The sequence below is a fragment of the Mirounga leonina genome, unplaced genomic scaffold (assembly GCF_011800145.1).
Source record: "Mirounga leonina isolate KUSES-001 unplaced genomic scaffold, KU_Mleo_1.0 Mir_150, whole genome shotgun sequence".
Lineage (NCBI taxonomy): Eukaryota > Metazoa > Chordata > Mammalia > Carnivora > Phocidae > Mirounga > Mirounga leonina.
In genome coordinates, this window is record NW_023270374.1 from 11,540,107 (window position 1) to 11,560,687 (window position 20,581).

The window sequence follows — 20,581 nt, forward strand, 5'->3', positions numbered from 1 at the left end:
ATTGGAAAAAAAACAGACATACATGAGTTATCCCACATTTTAGAGCTTCAGAAAGTAAAATTTTAGTACTGGAAAAAATCAATTTAAAGTAGGCCATCAGAGACTTACCACTAAAATTTCAACCTGGAAGGAGCTTGCTTCTAATTATGTTTTCAGAAGTAAGCTTTTAATAGAAAGAAATACATTGCCATTCTGTTAATGTGTTCCTGATGTTTTATCCATTGAATTATGGGATACATGACAGAATTCCACCCAACATTATTTTTGTGGCACAAAGCACAAACAGGAAAAAAATGAATTTCAGCTGTTTGAGTGAAAATATAAAAGTGTGATAGGATGGAAAGAATGTCCTGGACTATTTTTTTATTCATTTAGAGAAAAAAACTATGAAAACATTTACTTAACCAGTGCTTTTTCCATGTCACCTTTTTTAAGATGTGAGGACAATCTTAACATTAATGTTTGACAGCTAAATGCTTAATGATGTTAGACATTTTTAGTGACCAGTTAGCCATAACTTATAGAAGAGAGGGTCTTCATTATGCTGCTTCTAAATTTTCCTTTACCAGGGATGTTTAGTCAATTCAGTAAGTCTGTATGTTTTGCATTAAAACCCAGGTTCTCAATTTATGTTTTTGACTTGGAAAATTACAGTGGAAGTACAGAGCAAACAAACTTTTCACATATTAGTTTTCTTTGGTGTTTGTTGCCCATGAATTTTATATTGTTCCTTTGTATTCTAATTATTTTTATAAAATTAGGAAATGGAAATGTGGGTATTTTTCCACACAGGGATATTAGTTGAATTAATTTCTAATTTACTAACTTTCATTCTCAGTGTACTAATGAGGTCCTGAGAGTAAGCGTACTTTTATTCACCATCAAATGGAAAAGACTCATTATTATTTGTTTTGGATTTCGAGGAGCTTCCTTTATCTGTCTCTTCAGCATAAACAGTTAAATCCATGTACCAAACGCATCCCAACAATATTCAGCCTCCTTTTAGTGACCATAATATTTTAAAGCCAGTGTGCAGATGGCGGAAGACATAAAGAGGGATAAAATGCTGTCTCTCCTGTCTTGTTTATAGGGAAGAGAAAGTCCAAGGTGTTGCATGTCTATAAAATTATTTTGAAACATGAATTTTAATAAAAAGGGAGATTCCCAATATACTGCTTAAACAGTGCTAACTTATATTGCAAGTGATTTTTATTATGAACAAGACCAAATGCTTTCATCTAATTCATTTAATATTAAGAAGTTTGTCCGATTTTGATATTCTATTGTTGTATTTTATCTGACAACATCTTTTAGAAGGTGCTATACTGACTGTGAGATTTAAATACTAGATTTAAAAGTCAGTTATTTTTGTGTATTAAATGAAATTGATTTTTTTAATTAGGTGATGATAAAGTCAGTGTGGAAGATGGGAAAACAAAGAAAAATCAGAAGGATGATGAAGAACAAATTGCTAAATACAGGCAGCTCTTGCAGGTTATTCAAGAAAAAGAAAAGAAAGGCAAAGAAAATGATATGGAAATGGAAATTAAGTGGGTTCCAGGTAAGAATTGGATACTCATTAAATGTTCACTTGTTTTTATTCATTTCAAGATGTTGAGTGCATTTTAGATACAAAGGAAAAGAACATTAACTCTTAGAAATGTAAGCCTAAAAACATCTTATTTGCCAGGAATGTTTTGGTGAGGAAGTTAACATGGTATTTGCATACATCATTTAATTCACTTAAGGACTAGTGTTTTAGACTCTTGCCAGTTTATTCTTGATTGGTTTCTTTGATTTACTAAGTACAAATTATTTCTGTCCGTTTATGAAGGTAGACCTTTCCTAGGTTTGATTCCAGTATTCTCAGGATATACAAACTTGAATCCAGGCACCATGCATTCTAAAGTCATTAAACTTCTTTTTAAAATGTGTAATTCGTAAGTGAACTTTTCTCCCATAACTCCTACTAGACCTTAATTACCAAGGTTTCACTAGTACAAAATATGTAATACATAGTTTTCCATCTCAGTTTTGCTGTGAAGTCAAAGAAATACAGTATTGTAAGTGATTTTTATAACTGCCTTGAAGGGCTCCATGTATTTTTTTTAGAGTAGTACAATACTAATTAAAACCATGTCAAAGCTAAGCAAAGATAAAAGCTAGTATAAATGAGGATTGTTTTCTAGCACACCCATTTTTTCAGCAACCTAAGCAAAGCAGCTTGTACCCTTGGAACCAATATTGGTTTTGACCGCTGTTTACATACATGTATATCTTTTTTTTAAATTTCAGTATAGATAACATATGGTGTTATAGTCATTTCCAGTGTACAACATACATGTATATCTTTGAAAGCTAGGTAGAACTTTTGACCAGGATTTAGTTCTTTTGCTGTAATTCATCTCTAGGTAAAAGAATACTGATAACTTGTAAGAATATCATTGCTTAAAAATTAAGTGTTTTATATTCAATTATATCTGTTTCCTACAACTAGTATGTTTTTTCACTGGGAATAAAATGTTTGCATAGATTTTTATTTGGGGGCATATTTTGATATTTGAGAGTTGATTGACTATTGTAATAAATTTCCTAGGGTGGACTCGTCCCCTGTAGGTACTATGTTGTAGCCCATTTGTTTTAAATGTTTGTCTTTGGCAGGAAGTGGTGGTAAGAAAAAATGAAATTTAGTAGTATTATCATCTGAACAATGGTTGGGAGAACTCAGTTTAGCCTGGAGAGAAAAAGATTAAAAAGTGACTTACTAGTTATTTTCAAGTATTTGCAGAATGAATATATTAATGAAGGCTTCATTACTCTTACTACATCAGAAGTCAGTATTTTTTTTTTTAAAGATTTTATTTATTTATTTGACAGAGAGAGACAGAGTGAGAGGGAACACAAGCAGGGGAAGTGGGAGAGGGAGAAGCAGGCTTCCTACCGAGCAGGGAGCCCGATGTGGGGCTCGATCCCAGGACCCTGGGATCAATGACCTAAGCCGAAGGCAGACGCTTAACGACTGAGCGACCCAGGTGCCCCCAGAAGTCAGTATTTTTGCCAGTAAATCAAAGTTGAAGGAAATTAGAGTTCAACATAATATAAAGAGGAATCCTTTTCATTATTAGAATTGTCCAGCAAAAAATCAAAGAGGCTGCCTTAAGGGGTTGGGTGCCCTTTTCAGTAAGTCTCACAATATGACAGTATTGCCATATCACTCAGGGATGTTTGTGAAGCAATATTTTACTTGAGGTCCTTTACTTTATGATTCTAAGGAATGTTGAATGCTGTCTTTTAAGTCGTCAAGTATGTTGTAATTGAAGTTTAATCTTAGAATGAGCTCAATGAATGGTTTTTTTTTTTAAGATTTATTTACTTATTTTCGAGAGAAGAGGAGAGGGAATGCACATGCGCGCTGGCGGGTGGAGAGGGAGAGGAAAAGGGAAAGCAAAAATCTCAAGCAGACTCCCTGCAGAGCACGAAGCCCTACCAGGGCTCAATCCCATGACTTATGACCTGAGCCAAAATCAACAGTTGGACACTTAACTGACTCAGCCACCCAGGTGCCCCCAAATGAAGATATTTTAAATGAACACTTAAAAAAAAAAAGACTTTGGGGTGCCTCAGTGGCTCAGTCGGTTAAGCAGCTGCCTTAGGCTCAGGTCATGATCCCAGGGTCCTGGGATCGAGCCCCACATCGGGCTCCTTGCTTCGAGGGGAGCCTGCCGCTCCCCTGCTTGTGCTCTCTCTCTCTCACTATCTCACTCTATGTGTCAAATAAATAAATAAATCTTAAAAAAAAAAGGTTTTATTTATTTGACAGAGAGAGAGCACAAGTCGGGGGAGCTGCAGGCAGAGGGAGAGGGAGAAGCAAGCTCCCCACTGAGCAGAGAGCCCAACATGGGGCTTGATCCCAGGATGCTGGGATCATGACATCAGCCGAAGGCAGACGCCCGACCAACTGAACCACCCAGGTGCCCCTTAAATAAACACTTTAAATTGAAGTATTCAATTGACTGAGAAGGCAGATTTATTATAAACTTGATTGAGAAGTTTTATAGCAAATACTTCAGCTTTGTCAAGTGGACCACGTCAAACCTTTTTCTATATTAATATGGTTATATAGGGAAAATACAAACAAGTGATAGCTATACTTGTATTTATAACTGGAAGATGTAAGTAATACAGTTTTCCTGGGATAAACCTCACTTGGTTGTGGTATACTACCTTTTTTATATATTCCTAGATTCAGTTTAGTAATATTTTGTTAAAGATTTTTACACCTATGTTAAATGATGAGAATTTGTCTGTAGTTTTTGCTTCTTGCTTGTCCTTGGTTTTTGGTGTCAGGGTAATGCTGACCTCATGAAATGAATTGTGTGAACTGTTCCCTTTTCTATTTAGCAGTACATTTTTATCTTGACTTTAATTTCCAGATATAATATTGTCACAGAAAATATTTTGAAAATGAAAAATTATCATCTGTAATTCTACTACCCTAATTTAGCCACTAAATGATTAGTTGGATTGATTTAATTTATCATTTCTTTGTTGTTGAATACTTAATCATATTTCCAATCTTTCATTGCCACAGACTTACGGCATTGGGAATAAATGTGACTGAAGGCCTTTAGCAATCTCATACCACAAATATCAGTATTTTCTTAGACTCTTCACATTCATCAATTACTTAGCAAGTCTAAGTAATTGACTTGCTATTTTAGGGCCTTTTACTTTTAAACAATTTTTTTAAACAAAGACATCCATTTGCTCCCTTCTCCGTTTTAGAAATATCTATGTATGTAGAGAGCAGTCAGACCACAGGGAAAAGCTAATGCTGGCAGTCAGGCTCACTCTGTAGTTAGTCATGTGACTTCCTCATTCACATAGCAACTTGACATATGCTGTGGATCAACCTGTGGTTCTCTCACAAGCTGTTAAAACTACCAGTGTTAAAACCTCAAATGTTAAATCTCAGATGCCAAGCATCTAGGATGTTATAAATAATCTATAGCTTTTTCCATATTTTGAATTATTTTTATAGGATAACTTCCCAGAAATGGAATTACTAAGAAAAAGCACAAACACTTTTTGTGTCTTGCGATTCGTGCCAAATTGCTTTCCAAAAGGGTTGTACTAGCTTATAATGACTCCAACAAGGGGTAGAAGTGCCAGTTTCATGGACTTACAATCAACATTGTATATATATTTTTTTACTCCTAATTGAATGGAGGAAAATTGATATTCTGATATATAGTGCGTTTTGTAAGTCTTTAGCCATAGTATTTTTGATGGCCTCAGTTAGGGTATTGCTATTTGTGAATCTTTGCACAACTTTGTATGTGCATGTGTGTGCATAAATGTAAAGGGTCTTTTATATACTACACATGTTAAATGACATAAATGAGCTAATCTTTTAGGATCTCAGTTTGTTTGGAAAGTGGCACTGATAATATCTTTCTTGCTGAATCTGAGTTATTTATAAAGGTATCTAAATAAGCTAGAGTATTATTCATGTCATATGCGTATTTTGGTGGATTTGTGTCTGACGAAATGTGTGTTCCCAGTAACAATTATCCTGAACCTCAGGACTTTTATGATGCTGTACTTCAGTAAACCACAAAGGGTCAGTATGAGATTATACTATATTGTTCATCGGTTTTTCTGTGGCTTGATTTCCAAAATATTAAGCTCTTCAGAAAAATAAATACCCTTAATCACTAACACTTGTTGGAATATGCTTCGGTTTGGTTTGGTTTTTAAAAGGAATTTTAGTTTAGACTATTTAAACTTCCTATCTTTTTACATTGGATTATATACTGTTGTAACATCAGGAGTTTAATTCCTTAAAAGTAGAGTATTAAAGGAGGCAGATAACAGGTACATAGGTGTAAAAACTAGACTAAACTAGTCTTTCTCTTGATATTCTAGTTCCTTATAGAAATGTGATCATGTAATCACATTAGTTAGGATTATAAATAAGTAAAAATGTTAAATTATAAGATTTTTAAATAAAGTTCTAATTCAGTATTTTAATGTTTGTAGAATAATATTTTCCATCTCAGTGTGCTGCTGAAAAGGTATCCTGGCTGACTCACTTTGATAAATAGATAGGTGATGCATGTTGGGCTTTCATCAGTGAATGTGCCCCATTAGGGAATTTGTAACATAAATACAAATAAAGAATATTCAGTTTTATCTCATATATTAAATAACTTCTCTTACGTTAATAGTTCAAATTAACAGTTTTTGTTGTAGATAATACAAGATATATATAAATAATATCTTTGAAATTCCATCCAGAATATGAACAAATAATGAAATGTTTCTTCATTTATAATCTTAAAAGAGACTAGATATGATAAGAGTCCTCTTTTTCATAGTTATCTTTGGTTTAATAGATGCCAGTGAAAAGGATATCTGGTCTTTTTTTTTCCTCAGTATCCTTCAGTACCCCAGCTTTCCTTTAAATACTTATCGGGCACCTCTTAATGCCAGAAACTATTCTAGACACAATGTGAACAAAATATAAATCCTTGACCTCATAAATCTTATGTTCAGTTGAAGGGGAGACAGATGAGTCTAATAAAAAAAATATTTGAGCAGAAACTAGTAGAGGTCAGGGAGTGAGACATGCAGAGAAGAGTGTGAGAGCAGAGGAAATAGTAAGTACATGGCCCTGAAGCTGTAGTTTATCCTGTTTAAGGAATAGCAAAAAGAGAACAGTGTGATAGTGAATGAGTGGAGGAAAGAATAACAGATGAGGTTAGAGCGGTAACATGAAACCAGATCATGAAGGTCTTTTGGGTTATTTTAAGGACTTGAACTTTTTCTCTGAGTGAGATGATAAGCCATTGGAGTTTTGAGCTGATCTGAATTATTTTTTAACAGGATCACCATGGCTGCTGTCTTGAGAGTAGATTAAGTTAGGAGGTAGGGACAGAATTGAGGAAATCAGTCATGAGGCTATTGCAGTATTCTTAAGATAACAAAGATTGTGGGTGGAATAGGTTTGCAAAGGAACCTCAGATTCTCTTTTGGACACATGTTAATTTTAAGATGCCTATTAGATATCAAAATAGACATATCAAGAAGACATTTGGATATACAATTTAGAGTTTGGGAAAGAGGTCAGAACTGGAGATCTAAATTGAGGGATCTTCGTTGTCTATGTCTCTGAAAGTGAGGAACACCAAAAGAGTGAATATAGGTAGAAAAGAAAAGTTCAAAAACTGATCCTTGGAGCACTCCAGCATTTATAAGTTGAGGAAAACATATTCAAAGGGCTGGGAAGAAACTACCAAAACCACAGGAGGAAATTCAGTGCTGTAGGGTATCCAGACATCCAAGTGTGAAGAAAGCATTTCAATGAGAAGATGGGTCAATAAAATACAGACTAAGAATGACTGGTGTGGAGATGATCAGATCAGTAATTTTGAATTGTTTTGGTGGAATGGAAGGGATAAGATTAATGTGGGTTCAAGAGAGAATGAGGAGTAGAATTTGAGACGAGTACAGACAACTCCCTTTTCTTAAAATATTTGCTCAAAAGTTGCAGGCATTGTGACACTTCATCCCTAAAAAGTACTTCAACATGTAACTTCCAAAAACAAAGACAGTCATCTACATAAGTGCAGTGCTGTTATCACACTAAGGGAATTTAATATTGATGCAGTAATAGATATATTACTCATTCCAGTAATGCTCTTTATAATTCTTTCATGGTCCAGTGTCAGTTTTAAAGTGTCTACTGTAGTGGCTTATAGAATATCCACAGTCTGGATTTATCTGTTTTCCTCACAGTTAATTCTGATAAAAAGTTTTTGGCAAGAATTCTCCATAAATGATGTTGTATATTTCCCATTGCCTCACATCATGAGGTCCCTGATGTTAATTTGTCCCATTATTTGTGCTGTTAACTTTGCTCACTCAGTTAAGGAGGAGTCTGACTGATTTTTCCATTAAAGACACATTTTGTTTTTTGTAATTGGTGAGTTAGTGAGTGGGGTGTGTAAATGTCCTATTTTCCAACATTTTGTCTGATGCCATTGGCATTCTTTGATGATCCTTGCTTGAATCAAGTTGTTATACCATTCATTGCAAAATACTGATTTTCTGTCATTCCTTCTACATTTATTAGTTAGCATCTACCCCTTTCTTAAGTTACCATGCACTAATGGATTGACAGATCTTGAGGCATTTTCCTATAATGGGTCACAGAGGAATGGGAAAGAAACTGGAGGAGAAAGTGAGATCAAGAGAGCATTTTTCTTTCATATGGAGAAAATAACAGCATGCTTCTGGGAATGATCCACCAGGGATAAGAAAAAATGATGATGCAGATAACTATGTTCTAAAGTAGGCAAAAGGAGTTAGAATATTTTTACACAAGTGGAGGAAGTGGCTTTTGGTCCATGCACATGGGCATTTCATCCATTGTCACAGGAGAGAAGGCAAAGAATATGATCACAGGATAATGGATAAAAATGGTAGTGAGAGCTTGTAGTACTCTTCTATTTGCTCGTATTAGTGTCACAGGAAGGTCATCAGTGAGAGCAGGAATGAGGGAGGAGGTAGAGATCTGAAAAACAAAGATACGAAATAGTTGTTTAAGAGAGTGGTGAAGGAAATTTAATAGTACTGCTGAGCAGCAGTAAGGGTGCACTTGTAGTTCATGGTCTTGTAAAGTTAGATGAATCAACATAATTATGTTTTTCTTCAGCCATATTTAACGATGTGCAATCATGGAGTAAGGAGAGAGTTGGATTAAACTGCTTTAGAAGATTTGTCAAGTATGACCAAGCAAGAGAGGGGCAAGGGAATTGAAGGTTATATGCAAGGGGTTGATTGTAATGATGGACCAGGGTATCTATGTTGGGTTAGGAGGAAAATGAGGGCACATTGAGAGTGAGGGATGGGGAAGAGGTGAGAGGATTGATGGATTGTAGGTCCCTATGAGACATAAGATTAGCCTTGTTAGCCTTGGCATATTAGAATAAAATGGAAAGATTGGAGCTAGTGTTTGAGGAGTAGGATACTTGAAATTAAGATTATGATGGGACTGCAATTTTGGGTTATGACATGATCTAGTTATGATTCTGGGAGTAAGTTTCTAAGATGAGATATGGAGTATAGAGTGATAGGAGAAGAGGAGGTCAGTGAACTGGGAGGCCCAGGGTGTTAGAAGGATCATCTGTGTAGATATTGTAATCACCAAGAATTATGACAGGGCTACTATCAAAAAGAGTGGCAGTGAGCCAAGGGCTTAGTTCTTCAAGAAATGAGGGGAGAGACTATAGTCATTAGATATCTACAATAAGAAGGGCTTTTTGGTGGTATGGTTTCATAACATGATATTCGAAGTTGGAGGCTTTAGGGAGCAGGGCCAGCCAGTGGAATGAAGGTGGCAGTGAGTAGTAAGAAAGACAAACTGTGGGAGAGAAAAATTAACTACCTAAAAAGGATATAGAAATATATGTCCCAGAGGAGAACCAGGTTTCAGTGAGACTCAGACTAACAGGTGAATGAAGAGGATTCTGTTAATGAATATTAATGAGTGTGTTTATGACTGACTTTAGAAGGGCTTCATTTAGGAAGGGTGAGAAATGGAAATGTTTACCACCTTATTAGAAGAATGATTTGGAAGTTAAAGACTTCTTGTGACAGTTTTAAATAGGGATAAAGGGCATGATGAGATTAGTGCTGATGGCCTTAAAGCTTTATTTACTTTTTTTAAAAGATTTTATTTATTAGCGCGCGCGCGAGAGTCGGGAGAGGGGGAGAGGGAGAAGCAGGCTCCCTGCTGAGGAAGGACCCTGGGATGATGACCTGAGCCAAAGGCGGACACTCAACTGACTGAGCCATCCAGGCGCCTAATAGTAGTGAGACTGAATGTCTTGAGGGAGCTCTTGTCAGGAACCTAGAGCTATAGGATACTTTTTCAAAGGAGACATGGAAGTTAGAGGAGAAGCAGCAAGGACTCCTCGAACTATCTAAGCCAGCTCACTGAGGCAGGAGGTATGGTTGCAGCTCTTCCTTACTCAACTTAATCTTTCTTCCACTCTTTACAGTTCTAATTCTATGTTTATTCTGGTGTTTGCTTTGTCCTTTGTCCTTCCTTTTTTACCCTTTATTCCATCTTCATTCCTCTGTTTAGTGTCCCACTGGGAAGCTTAAACACAGAAACATTAATAACATGTATTTATGGCCATTGTATTATTTATTCTCTATTCAGAAAAAAAATGCTTTTGAATCAGTTGGGCATTCTTTCTGCTAGGCAGCGCAGTTTCAAACATTTTAATTTTCAGACATCTCAAAACCTGTTCACTATTTACTTTTGGCTATATCAATATTTCCATTTATTGTTAAGGTATCCACCTTATGGATATGTTTGAAATATATTTGAAATACATTCACAAAAATGTTTTTTTGGTAAGAATAAAGTAACCAGATGTTTAAAGTTTTGAGTTGAGGGGAGAGGAGAGCATTAAATGGAAAACCTGAACTTTAAGCTAAAAAATTTGCAGTTTGCTTTGTATTTTGATGATGGGATGGAAATGAGTTTGTAGTGCACTCTCATATCATGTACACAGCTAGAATTTTAAAACTTAGGTGTGTGCTCCTTCCTTGAATCATCCAGTTAACAGGTTTACTGTAAGGGTTTTGTAAGGTAATAAGCTGAAACTTTTTACTGTGCAAAAAAAAATTTTTTTGAATCATTTGTGGAATGTGTAATGAAAATGAAAAGCAGCTAGGGTTATCTGACAACATTGCTAGCACATTTTCTCCATGGAGTTGCCAGTAAATGTCTCCAAATTTCCTGGATTATTTTAAAAATTATTTTCTCTCTTAATAATATTAAGACTTAATTTAAAAGAGCTTTCCAAAAAGCTTTAAAATTGATATTTTTATACCAGTCATAGTGTCAGAAAGTGTAAAATGCCCATATGTTTTGAAGTTTCAGGTTAATTGGTCTGCTGTCATAGGATGGTTGCAAATATCTAGGATGATTTTTTTAATCAGTCCTTCCTTCTCTGCCCATACATCACATCGGTTGTACTGTTTGCATCTGTAGCCACTATTTCCAGACAGTAGTACTTTTTTTTGCCTTTGCCATAGATTTATAATCTGCCTGAAGTCAGTCCAAGAAGAGTGAGCTTGTTTCATGTATTATTTTCCCACAGCCCACAGCTATGCTGATTTGTTTGAAGTTGTGAATTCTTTGGTCTTTAAAGCAGAATTTTTGCCTATTCTATTTGAGGTTGTCCCATGTCATCATTCTGTATGCTAACTGCCTGACTAGCAAACCATCATTTTTCTCACACATGTTCCATATGTTATTTTGACAGAATCCACTCACACTACTTACTTTCAGCGGTTTCATTATTGTTCTTTTCTTCCAGAAACTGGAAAATCATATGATCTTAAATTTACTACTTGAACACATTAATTTTTTCCTGATTTTTTTATTGTGATAAAATATATATGACATTTACCATCCTAAGCACTTTTAGGTGTACACAGTTCAGTGGTGTTAAGTATATTTATGTTATTGTGCAACCATCAACACCATCCATCTCCAGAACTGTTTTTCATCTTTGCAAAACTGAACGTATATCCATTAAACAGTAACTCTTCATTCCCCCCTCCCTTGCCCCTGGCAACCATCATTCAACTTTCTGTCTCTATAATTTTGACCACACTAAGTACCTTATAAGTGGAATCATACAATATTTGTCTTCTTGTGATTGACTTACTTAAGTTAGCATAATGTCTTCAAGGTTCATCCATGTTGAGATCTCACATCCATATGTGAGAATTTCTGTCCTTTTTAAACCTGAATAGTATCTTACTACGCACCCCACATTTTGCTTATCCATTTATCCATTGATGGTCACTTGGGTTGCTTTCATATTTTAACTATATATTACCTTTTCTATAAGCAGACATAATTGATTAGACCCCCATTTTGAGTTCTCCTTTTTTTATTTCATTTCCCATACTTATTTTTACGTATTTGTAAATAATCTTTATAATCATTATGCCTGTATCACATTCCATTGTGTTTCTGATTTATAAATTATGGATCACTTCCCTGATGTTGTGTTTTAGGCTCTTTCTAATGTTTTGCTATTGTGGGTAACATAATAACCTTATATTGGATTTTCTTAAGGTAAATTCCTAATAGAACATCTCCATGTCTCTTATCATATACCTTGAAATAGTTCTATTAATTCATGTTGCTAACTGGGAAACATTTTTTAATTTATCAAGGTGCCTCAGAAATGCTGATAACAGGGGTGTCCGACTCTTGGTTTCAGCTCAGGTCATGATCTCATGGGACATGGGACCCAGCCGTGCACTGGGTTCCACGCTCCTTGTGGAGTCTGCTTGAAGACTCTCTCCCTCTGCCCCTCCCCCTACTCCTGCGTGCACACGCTCTGTCTCTCTCTTTCCCAAATAAATATATTACAGATAGAGGTTTAAATAAAAAAAAAATAGAAATGCTGATAACATTTTACACAAAATCAAATCTAGCTTCTACAATAGGTTCAGGTTTTGGAAGCCTCATAAAGGAAAGGGCATACGTACTTTCTGCAGATCTCTGGTTTGATGCAAAACTCAATCCCACTGTGAGACCATATGCCATATCTTTGTTCTCTGAAACATTTGCCAGCCTTTCTCAGTGCCCTTTTAGACCATTGTAGACAAATGTTCACTGATTATAATGCAATGATAATTTTCAGCTGTGAGGTCCAAGATAAAGCCAGTAAAATGTCTGTGGCTTGAACTGGTGGCTAGGCAGGCTGAATCTGCCGACTTCGTGTGGGAAGGGCTCTGTATTATTCATTTCACATTGACATTGTTTTCCTGATGTAATCTGTTAGAGAAAGAGGTTGTAGGGGAACTTTCTCCATTAGGATCATCTCCACTGAGGGTGGGTGGGATAGCACTCATCAGATGAACTGTCAAGAGATATATCCTTAGCTTAATCTGCTCATTCAGTGACATGGAAAACCTGTACCTGTAAAATTATTTGGCATAGTTTGGAATAGCCTGATCCTATGTATGCCAAAAGATGAGTGCCAATAATTTGACTTGGGTGAGTTCCCTCTGGTGTTTGGAATAATATGCCTTGGAGGTAAGTTGAAGCGTGTACTTTGAAGGCATGTACTTCCCTAAGAATTGGCTTGTGTAAAATAGGGAATTCTGTCTGCAAAGGACTTAACCAAGATTTTCCTAAGCATTTCAGCTTACATTGTCATAAAATACATTTCATTTTTAGATTCCCATTGCTCCCTTCTGTAGAAGTGTAGGGAGATTTAAAAATATTTTTAAAAGTAATTTATTTGGAAGTATAATTTTGATCCAGAAGAATTACATTTTAAAATGCTCTTTAGGGGTGGGAGGAGAAATTTGCACATATTGGATGCCTGTGCTCTATCAGAAACTGTGCTAGGTGCTTTGCAAAAAAATTTATATTAAATTCTTCCAACAATTCTGTAAAGTGGTTATTAGACCACTGTACAGAAGAAAAAACTGAGGCACAGACTTACTCAAGATCACAAAACTAGGAGCTAGAAGAACTAATTCAAACCTTGATATGTCTGACTTCTGTACCCATTAGAGTATTTTCCCTGGATTACTAATTGAGTCTGGGTCCATTGTCTTCATTTAGTGCTTTTTCTCAATCTGCATGTGTTTACTGTTGTGTGCACAAAGATACATAAAGATGTTCCGTGAATTTTACTTGAGAATTTGGAGAAATTTTATAAAAAACAAGCATTTACCGGGGATGACCCCGTATGTGCTATTACAGATTTCTCAAGATGTGGGAACATTTTGGTCTGCAGCCAGGGTAACCTGTGTGACAGTGTCAGAGAGGGCTATCTTCTGATTAATAAGCTGTTCTGGAGGTTAACAAACAAACAGAAAAGGCAAAAAAACATTTCGCACAATGTGGAACACTGCAGGCTTCTGGGGGGTATGCATGTTATTAGTTGGTATTCGAAGATTCTATCTTTTGGGACCTAAGAATGCTTGGCCTATTACAGATTTCCTCAGGAGACTCTGTCACCAGAGAATTCCAAAGAATAGAAACAGTGCTTACTTACAAGCTGTGGAAATATTGAAGTCCTAAGTTTTAATGTTACTTTCATTCTATATTACTCTCATTCTGTAATTTTTTTTAATGTTGCAATAGAGGACAATTGCCAATGAAATAAATTCTGAGTTAATTACAAATACTGGAAAAGTTGAAAAAGTAAACCTTAAATGATAGTCTGTCAGAGATTCCCAACCAGTATATTGATCCCGTTAGCCCTTAGGCCAACCAGAGCCCTCAGGTTGTTTTCCTTCTCTGGTTGCCTCCTCCATTTACTCCAGTGTCCTATATAAGTCTTACCACTTTTTTTTTTTTTTATTTACCATAATAGGAAGAAGGTTGGTAGGCTGTTGCTCTCCTAATAGTTATTTGTGACATCTTTTTAGAAGTAATCAGAATGTATAGTTTATTTATATGTAAACTCCAGTAAATGTGGAAGAAAACACTTAGATTGCAGCAAGAAAAATCTAGCTTGAAAAGTTGTTAAATACTGAAATGCTAGGGAGGTTGATATATTTTTCATTTCCTTTTATTTTTATAATATGAAGTTTTTTTCTTTAATTGACTTAGAAATGCCATTTTGGTTGGACTCCAGCCTCAAATTGTCCTTATATATTAACAGCTTCTTTGGTCAGAAACTCTTCCAGGGAGGAGAACAGGCTTAATTTCAAGCCACTGATTTATAGGTGGATTTTTCAAATACAGTGTATAGATTGGGACCTACTTACAATGAAATTTGGGATAGCATTAATAGTTTACTGTGATTATGAAAAGAGCATAGAGGGCTTGCTGTCAGAAAATCTGGGTTCAAGTATTTATTATTTGGATGGGGAGTAAATGACAAAAGGAGGGTGAAAGCCATTTTTGCACATACTTGTCAAAGAGTAAGCACTCCTTTTTTTTTTATGCTTTACCATGGGGGGGGGCAGGCAACAAAAGATACAAAAGGCAAACACAGTGAGTTATACAGTTTAAAGAAAAATAATAAAATGAACACCTGTGTACCCAGCTTAAGAAAGAACTTTACCAATGTCTGCAGTCACCTATGAGACTCCCCAGTTACGCCCTCTTCCTTTCTCTACCAGAGGAAGCAAACTATATTTCATGTTAATCATTCTCTTTTTCTATATAATTGTTTTACCACATATATCCCTAAACAGTCTTGTTAATTTTGATCTTTATAAAAAGTATCCTCTCTATATTCTTCTGCTGTTTGCTTTTTGCTATTAACATTCTGTTTTTGAAAGTTATCAATATGTAAGGATATGGTCTATTAATTTTCACTACTACACAGAGTTCCATTTTAGATATATCACATGTCTGTTCTATTGCCACTTATTATAGTTCATTGCTGTTATAAACAAGGTCTTTGTGAATATTCTTAGGACTTCTTACCTAGGAATATATAGAGAGAATGTCTTGGATATGTGTAGAATTTGTTGGTTGTAGAGCCTGCTCACAGAGTTACCTTAACTAGGTCATGCTGAATTGTTTTCCCAGGTGCATGTGCCATTTTAACCAGTAGTGTGAGTTCCCAAAGCTCATTATTCTCATCATTAATTGATATTATCAGGCTTTTCAGTTTCTGCTGAATATGTAAGTAATGGTATCTCATTATAGTTTTAATATGTGTGTTATTCTCAAATATTTGTTAAGTTCCTGCTATGTGTGCCAGACTCTTGTTCTCTGGAGACAGAACACTGAACAGACGTTTATGAGGCCCTACATTTTAGTGTGGGGGGGTTAGGAGAAAGGTGAGAAAGGGAACTAAAAAAACAAATAGGTAAAATAATCAGATGGTGATTAGGGTCTGTGGAAACAAAAGGACAAAGCCTGAATGAGGAGTAGGAAGTTCAGGGATGAGAGTAGGTAGCAATTTCAATAGGTCAGGAAAGGCTTCATTGAGAAAGTGACATTTGTACAAACACCTAATAGAAAGGACAGTACATACTAGTTGTTACCCTGCAGAAGAGCATTTCAAGCAGAGGAAACAATAAATGCAAAAGCCTTGAGGGGGAGCATTTCTGATTTGTCCAAGAACATTTAAAAAACAGCAGTGGCTGGAGCAGAATGAGCCAGGGAATGGACAGTAGTAGAAGATGAGGGTAGAGAGGTGGCCAAATCACAGAGGGTTTTGAGACCTCTGAATGGACTTCAGCTTTTACTGTAAATGAAATGGGAAGTGGAAGGATATGACCTGACTTAAGTTAAAGGCTTGCTCAGGCATTTCCCTAATTACTTATGAGGAAGAACATTTCTTTTTATTTCCTCATCTGTGAAATGCCTGTTTAGTCTTTTGACCATTTCTATGTAGTATTCTTTGTTTTAGTGATTCATAGTAGTTCTTCATATATTCTGGACTGGTGTCTATCAGTCCTATATTTTACAAATATGTTCTTTGTAATTTGTCTTTTTATTCTTTATAATACCATTTGAAGAACAAAAATGGTGTAGTCAACTTTATTAAACTTGTTCCTTTATTCTTTTGTACCTCTGGTTCATATAATTAAGTTAATTATAATCCTTGGATTAGGACACTCTCATCATTGGTCCAGCCTGGCCCTTTTATTTATTTATTTTTAGTAATTAATAAGTGAACCCACTACAGAAGCTAGAACCATACAATAGCTTACTTTTATCCTTTTGATCTCCCTTACTTCCCCATACCTGTTAATAACCATCATCCAGATTTCAGTATTCACTCCTTGGCTTTCCATTGTACATTTTCATCTCATTTATAAAAAGCGTGAGTGGATCAGAAGGAATGAGGTGTACTGATGTATGCTACAAAGTGGATGAACCTTGAATTTTCATGCTGAGTAAAAGAAGTCAATCACAAAAGACCACGTATTTTATATGAAATATCCAGAGTAAGAAAATCTATAGAGAAAGGAAATAGATTGTTGGTTGCTGGAGGAGGGGGGTATTTGAGAGTATCCTGCTGGGGAGAGAGATAAGAGTGTCTTTTTGAGGAAATGTTCTAAAATTGACTAGTGATGGTTGTACATACTTGTGAGTAAATTAAAAACTATTAAATTGTATAAATTAAAGCTGTTAACTTTGTTCACATGGGGGAAGGGGTGTGGGTTTGTTTTAGATACTTAAAAAATCTTTGGGGACTGATTTTTTTTTTCACTCAACATTATATTGCTAAGATTTATCCATATTTTGTGTAACTGTAGCTCATTCATTTGAGTGTATATACCACAGTTTATATATCCATTCTCCTGTTGGATATGCATTTGGGATGTCCTTTAGTATGATGAATCATGCTGTTATGAACATTTCAATGCATTTTCTGGTAGGTGTTTAAGTTTTTCTAGGTATCTATCAAGGAGTGTAATTGCTGGGCCATAGGGTGTGTGAATGTTCAACTTTACAAGATGAAATACTAAATTCTTTTGTGTTGGCATTAGTTTACACTCCTACCAGCAATGCTTGATTTGCACTTCTCTTTTCACTAATGTAATTGAATATCTCTTCATATATGTATTGGCCTTATGTTTCCTCCTCAGTGAAATACTCATAAATGTCTTTTGGCCATTTTTCTGTTATATTGTTTGTGCTTTTTATGCTGACTTTTAGGAGTTCTTTATTTATCTTTGATACTAGTCCTTTGTCTTTCATAGGATAGTAAATATCTTCTTCTATATGAAACTCTTCCCCACCCCAACCCTTGCCACATACACTCTCTTGGAGGTTTATCTAATGAATAAAAGTTGTTGATTTTAGTATTGTTAAGCCAGTCTTTTCTAATTAGTGATTTCTGTGTTTCATCTATGAAATCCTTTTGTATACAGATGAGACTGATATTCATCTTTATTTTCTAGTAAAGGTAGAAAGTTTTAATGTTTTTGACATTGAAGTCCTTGATTCATTAGGAGTTGGTTTTTTATATGATCTAAGGTAGACATCCAATTTCATCTTCTTCTACATGGAGTTTTTTATCCTGTTCCATTTATTGAATCATCTCTCACTTCAATAATCTGACATGTCACCTCTGTCATGTACCAGCATTTCAAAACTGCATGGATCTGGGCGCCTGGGTGGCTCAGATGGTTAAGCGTCTGCCTTCAGCTCAGGTCATGATCTCAGGGTCCTGGGATCAAGTCCCGCATTGGGCTCCCTGCTCCTTGGGAGCCTGCTTCTCCCTCTCTCTCTCTCTCTGTCTCTCTCTGTCTCTCATGAATAAATAAATAAAATCTTAAAAAAAAAAAAAAAAAACTGCATGGATCTTTTGCTTGGCTCTCTGTTTCATTAGTTAGTTAGTCTGTCTATCCCTGGACCCGTACCATACTTCTTAAACTGGGTAAAAGAGCACAAGTGACCATCAAAAATATCCCACCCCCTCCCAGAACAATCGGTTGAGGGCTCTTTGAAGAAAACAAGCTCCAACACCAACAAACCACTTGCAAATGCTATAGTTTGCAGTATCTTCAGGGGAAAGCCGGGTTTCAATTAGAGCAAGAAGATGAAGAAAATGTTCAGAGATACAATAATTGAGTTTCTACTGATAATGCACTGTGAGTTCCAGAGAATTTAGTGGTAGAGAGTTGGAGGGGAAGAGAAATAGTGGTAGAAGAGTGGATGTATAGTTAACTTCTGAGGATAAAAACATGGAAGATTAGGGGGAACCTGATGATTAGGGCTTTTTGTGGTGACCAAAATGAATAGGGATAAAAGGCAGAGATTATTTCTGGTAAGCATAAGGCAGATTTTGGTGGTGAGGCTGCAAGTGTTGAGGATTAGGGATGGAAAGGTATCTGATGTTGCTGTGGATGCACCAAGCTAATCACCTTCTTAACCCCTTTCTGGGGACAGGCAAATTTACTGTGAGCTCATGAGGGTCCCCCTTGACTCCTGTTGACAGTTACAGGTGAGGAAATCAATATAACTAAAGAACACACTAGCTGTGCTCTGCAGGCTGTTTTTTGTCCCTGACTTTTAAAATACTTTAATGTTCTAGAGTTTCATTAAGGTTTATCTAAGTCATACTTTTGCTTGGTAGCTTCAATCTTGTGCAGAGTTAATTGGATACCCAGAGTCTTAAAAATTAGTATCTTTCATCAGTTCTGAAAACTTCTGTCATTTTCTCTTAAAATATTGCCTTTTCCTCATGTTCTCTGTTTTTTCCTTCTAGAAATCCTATTTGATATGTGTGGTAACTTCTCATTCTTTTTTTTTTTTTTTTAATTTTATTTATTTATTTGACAGAGACACAGCGAGAGAGGGAACACAAGCAGGGGGAGTGGGAGAGGGAGAAGCAGGCTTCCCACGGAGCAGGGAGCCCGATGCGGGGCTCGATCCCAGGACCCTGGGATCATGACCTGAGCCGAAGGCAGATGCTTAACGACTGAGCCACCCAGGCGCCCCAAAAATAACTATTTGAAAGTAGGATAGACAGTTGTCATTTCTCTTTGCCATAAATTAAATAGCAGAATGGCTTCATCAAACTCAGCCAGAATTTTGCTCTGTTATTAGGACAGCTTGTTATTATGTACATTGTGATTACAAACTATTTAAAAGACAAAAAAAAAATACAAATAATTACAGACAAATACAGAAAACAGTAGCTCCCTAATGAGGCCCAAATGTCTTGTATTTGAAGTCAGTTTTTTAAGAACATTCAATTCTAAGAAGCAGGACAGCTTGGTTCACAGTAAATTGAAAATACTTAACAAATGGAAGGCGTCACTCTAAGGGAGAGTAGAAGGAGATTTAGAAGAGCTTAGAGTATAAGCTCAAATTCAAGACAAATATAAAACAGTTGCTACCCACTGAAATAGCTTTTAGATAATCAGCAGTGGCAAAAAGCATTACCATTTATTCATTCAGTACATACTTTAGCGGTATCTTCTATGAATACCTCATTGAATGTTTTGGGAGATACCAAATTAAATGTTATGTGAGAAACCATTTCCAATCTAAGTAGCTTACCTATACTCTCATCGTTATTATCTTTATTATAGATGTCTGTGTTGTTTCCATATAGTAGGTATAATAGTATTCTAACAGTATTAAGTGAATAAGAAGAGCAATTTTGGTTCTGGCTGACTGGTAATTTTTACTGTTTACTATTGTTCCTCAAACTAGTTGTTATTTTACTTTTTTAGTTTCATGCATTGTTGCCCTCTGTCCGTAAGGTTGGCAACAAATTTGACTTGTTTATCCTTTCATTTATCAACAGACATTTATTAGGTATGTATATGATGGCCCTCCACTAGCCACCAGGGTGACTCTCACTGGGACTGGTTCAGGGAGACAAGCTATGAATGGCCTCTACCCTCATGGAGCTTGCAAGCTAATAAAGTAGATAGCTGTTAATAATAATTTTAAAAATCACACAAATTATGAAGTTGCAACTGTGATAAATGGTACAGAATAAAAGAATATACACAGTACTGTAAGAATTTAAGAGAGAGGGATTACAGAAGTTAAAATAAGAAATAATGAACCAAATTCTGAACATGTTCTAAACAA

General features: G+C 35.8%; 1 protein-coding gene across 2 annotated transcripts in view; it reads left to right on the forward strand.

Moving 5' to 3' along the window:
* The window catches only part of ESF1 (ESF1 nucleolar pre-rRNA processing protein homolog), a 62,892-nt gene that overhangs the window by 20,818 nt on the left and 21,493 nt on the right, over nucleotides 1-20,581 (forward strand). For both annotated transcript variants that reach the window (XM_035005824.1, XM_035005825.1), the window contains exon 9: nucleotides 1,403-1,561. In XM_035005824.1, the coding sequence (XP_034861715.1) occupies nucleotides 1,403-1,561 (159 nt within the window). The remainder of the gene's footprint in view (nucleotides 1-1,402; nucleotides 1,562-20,581) is intronic.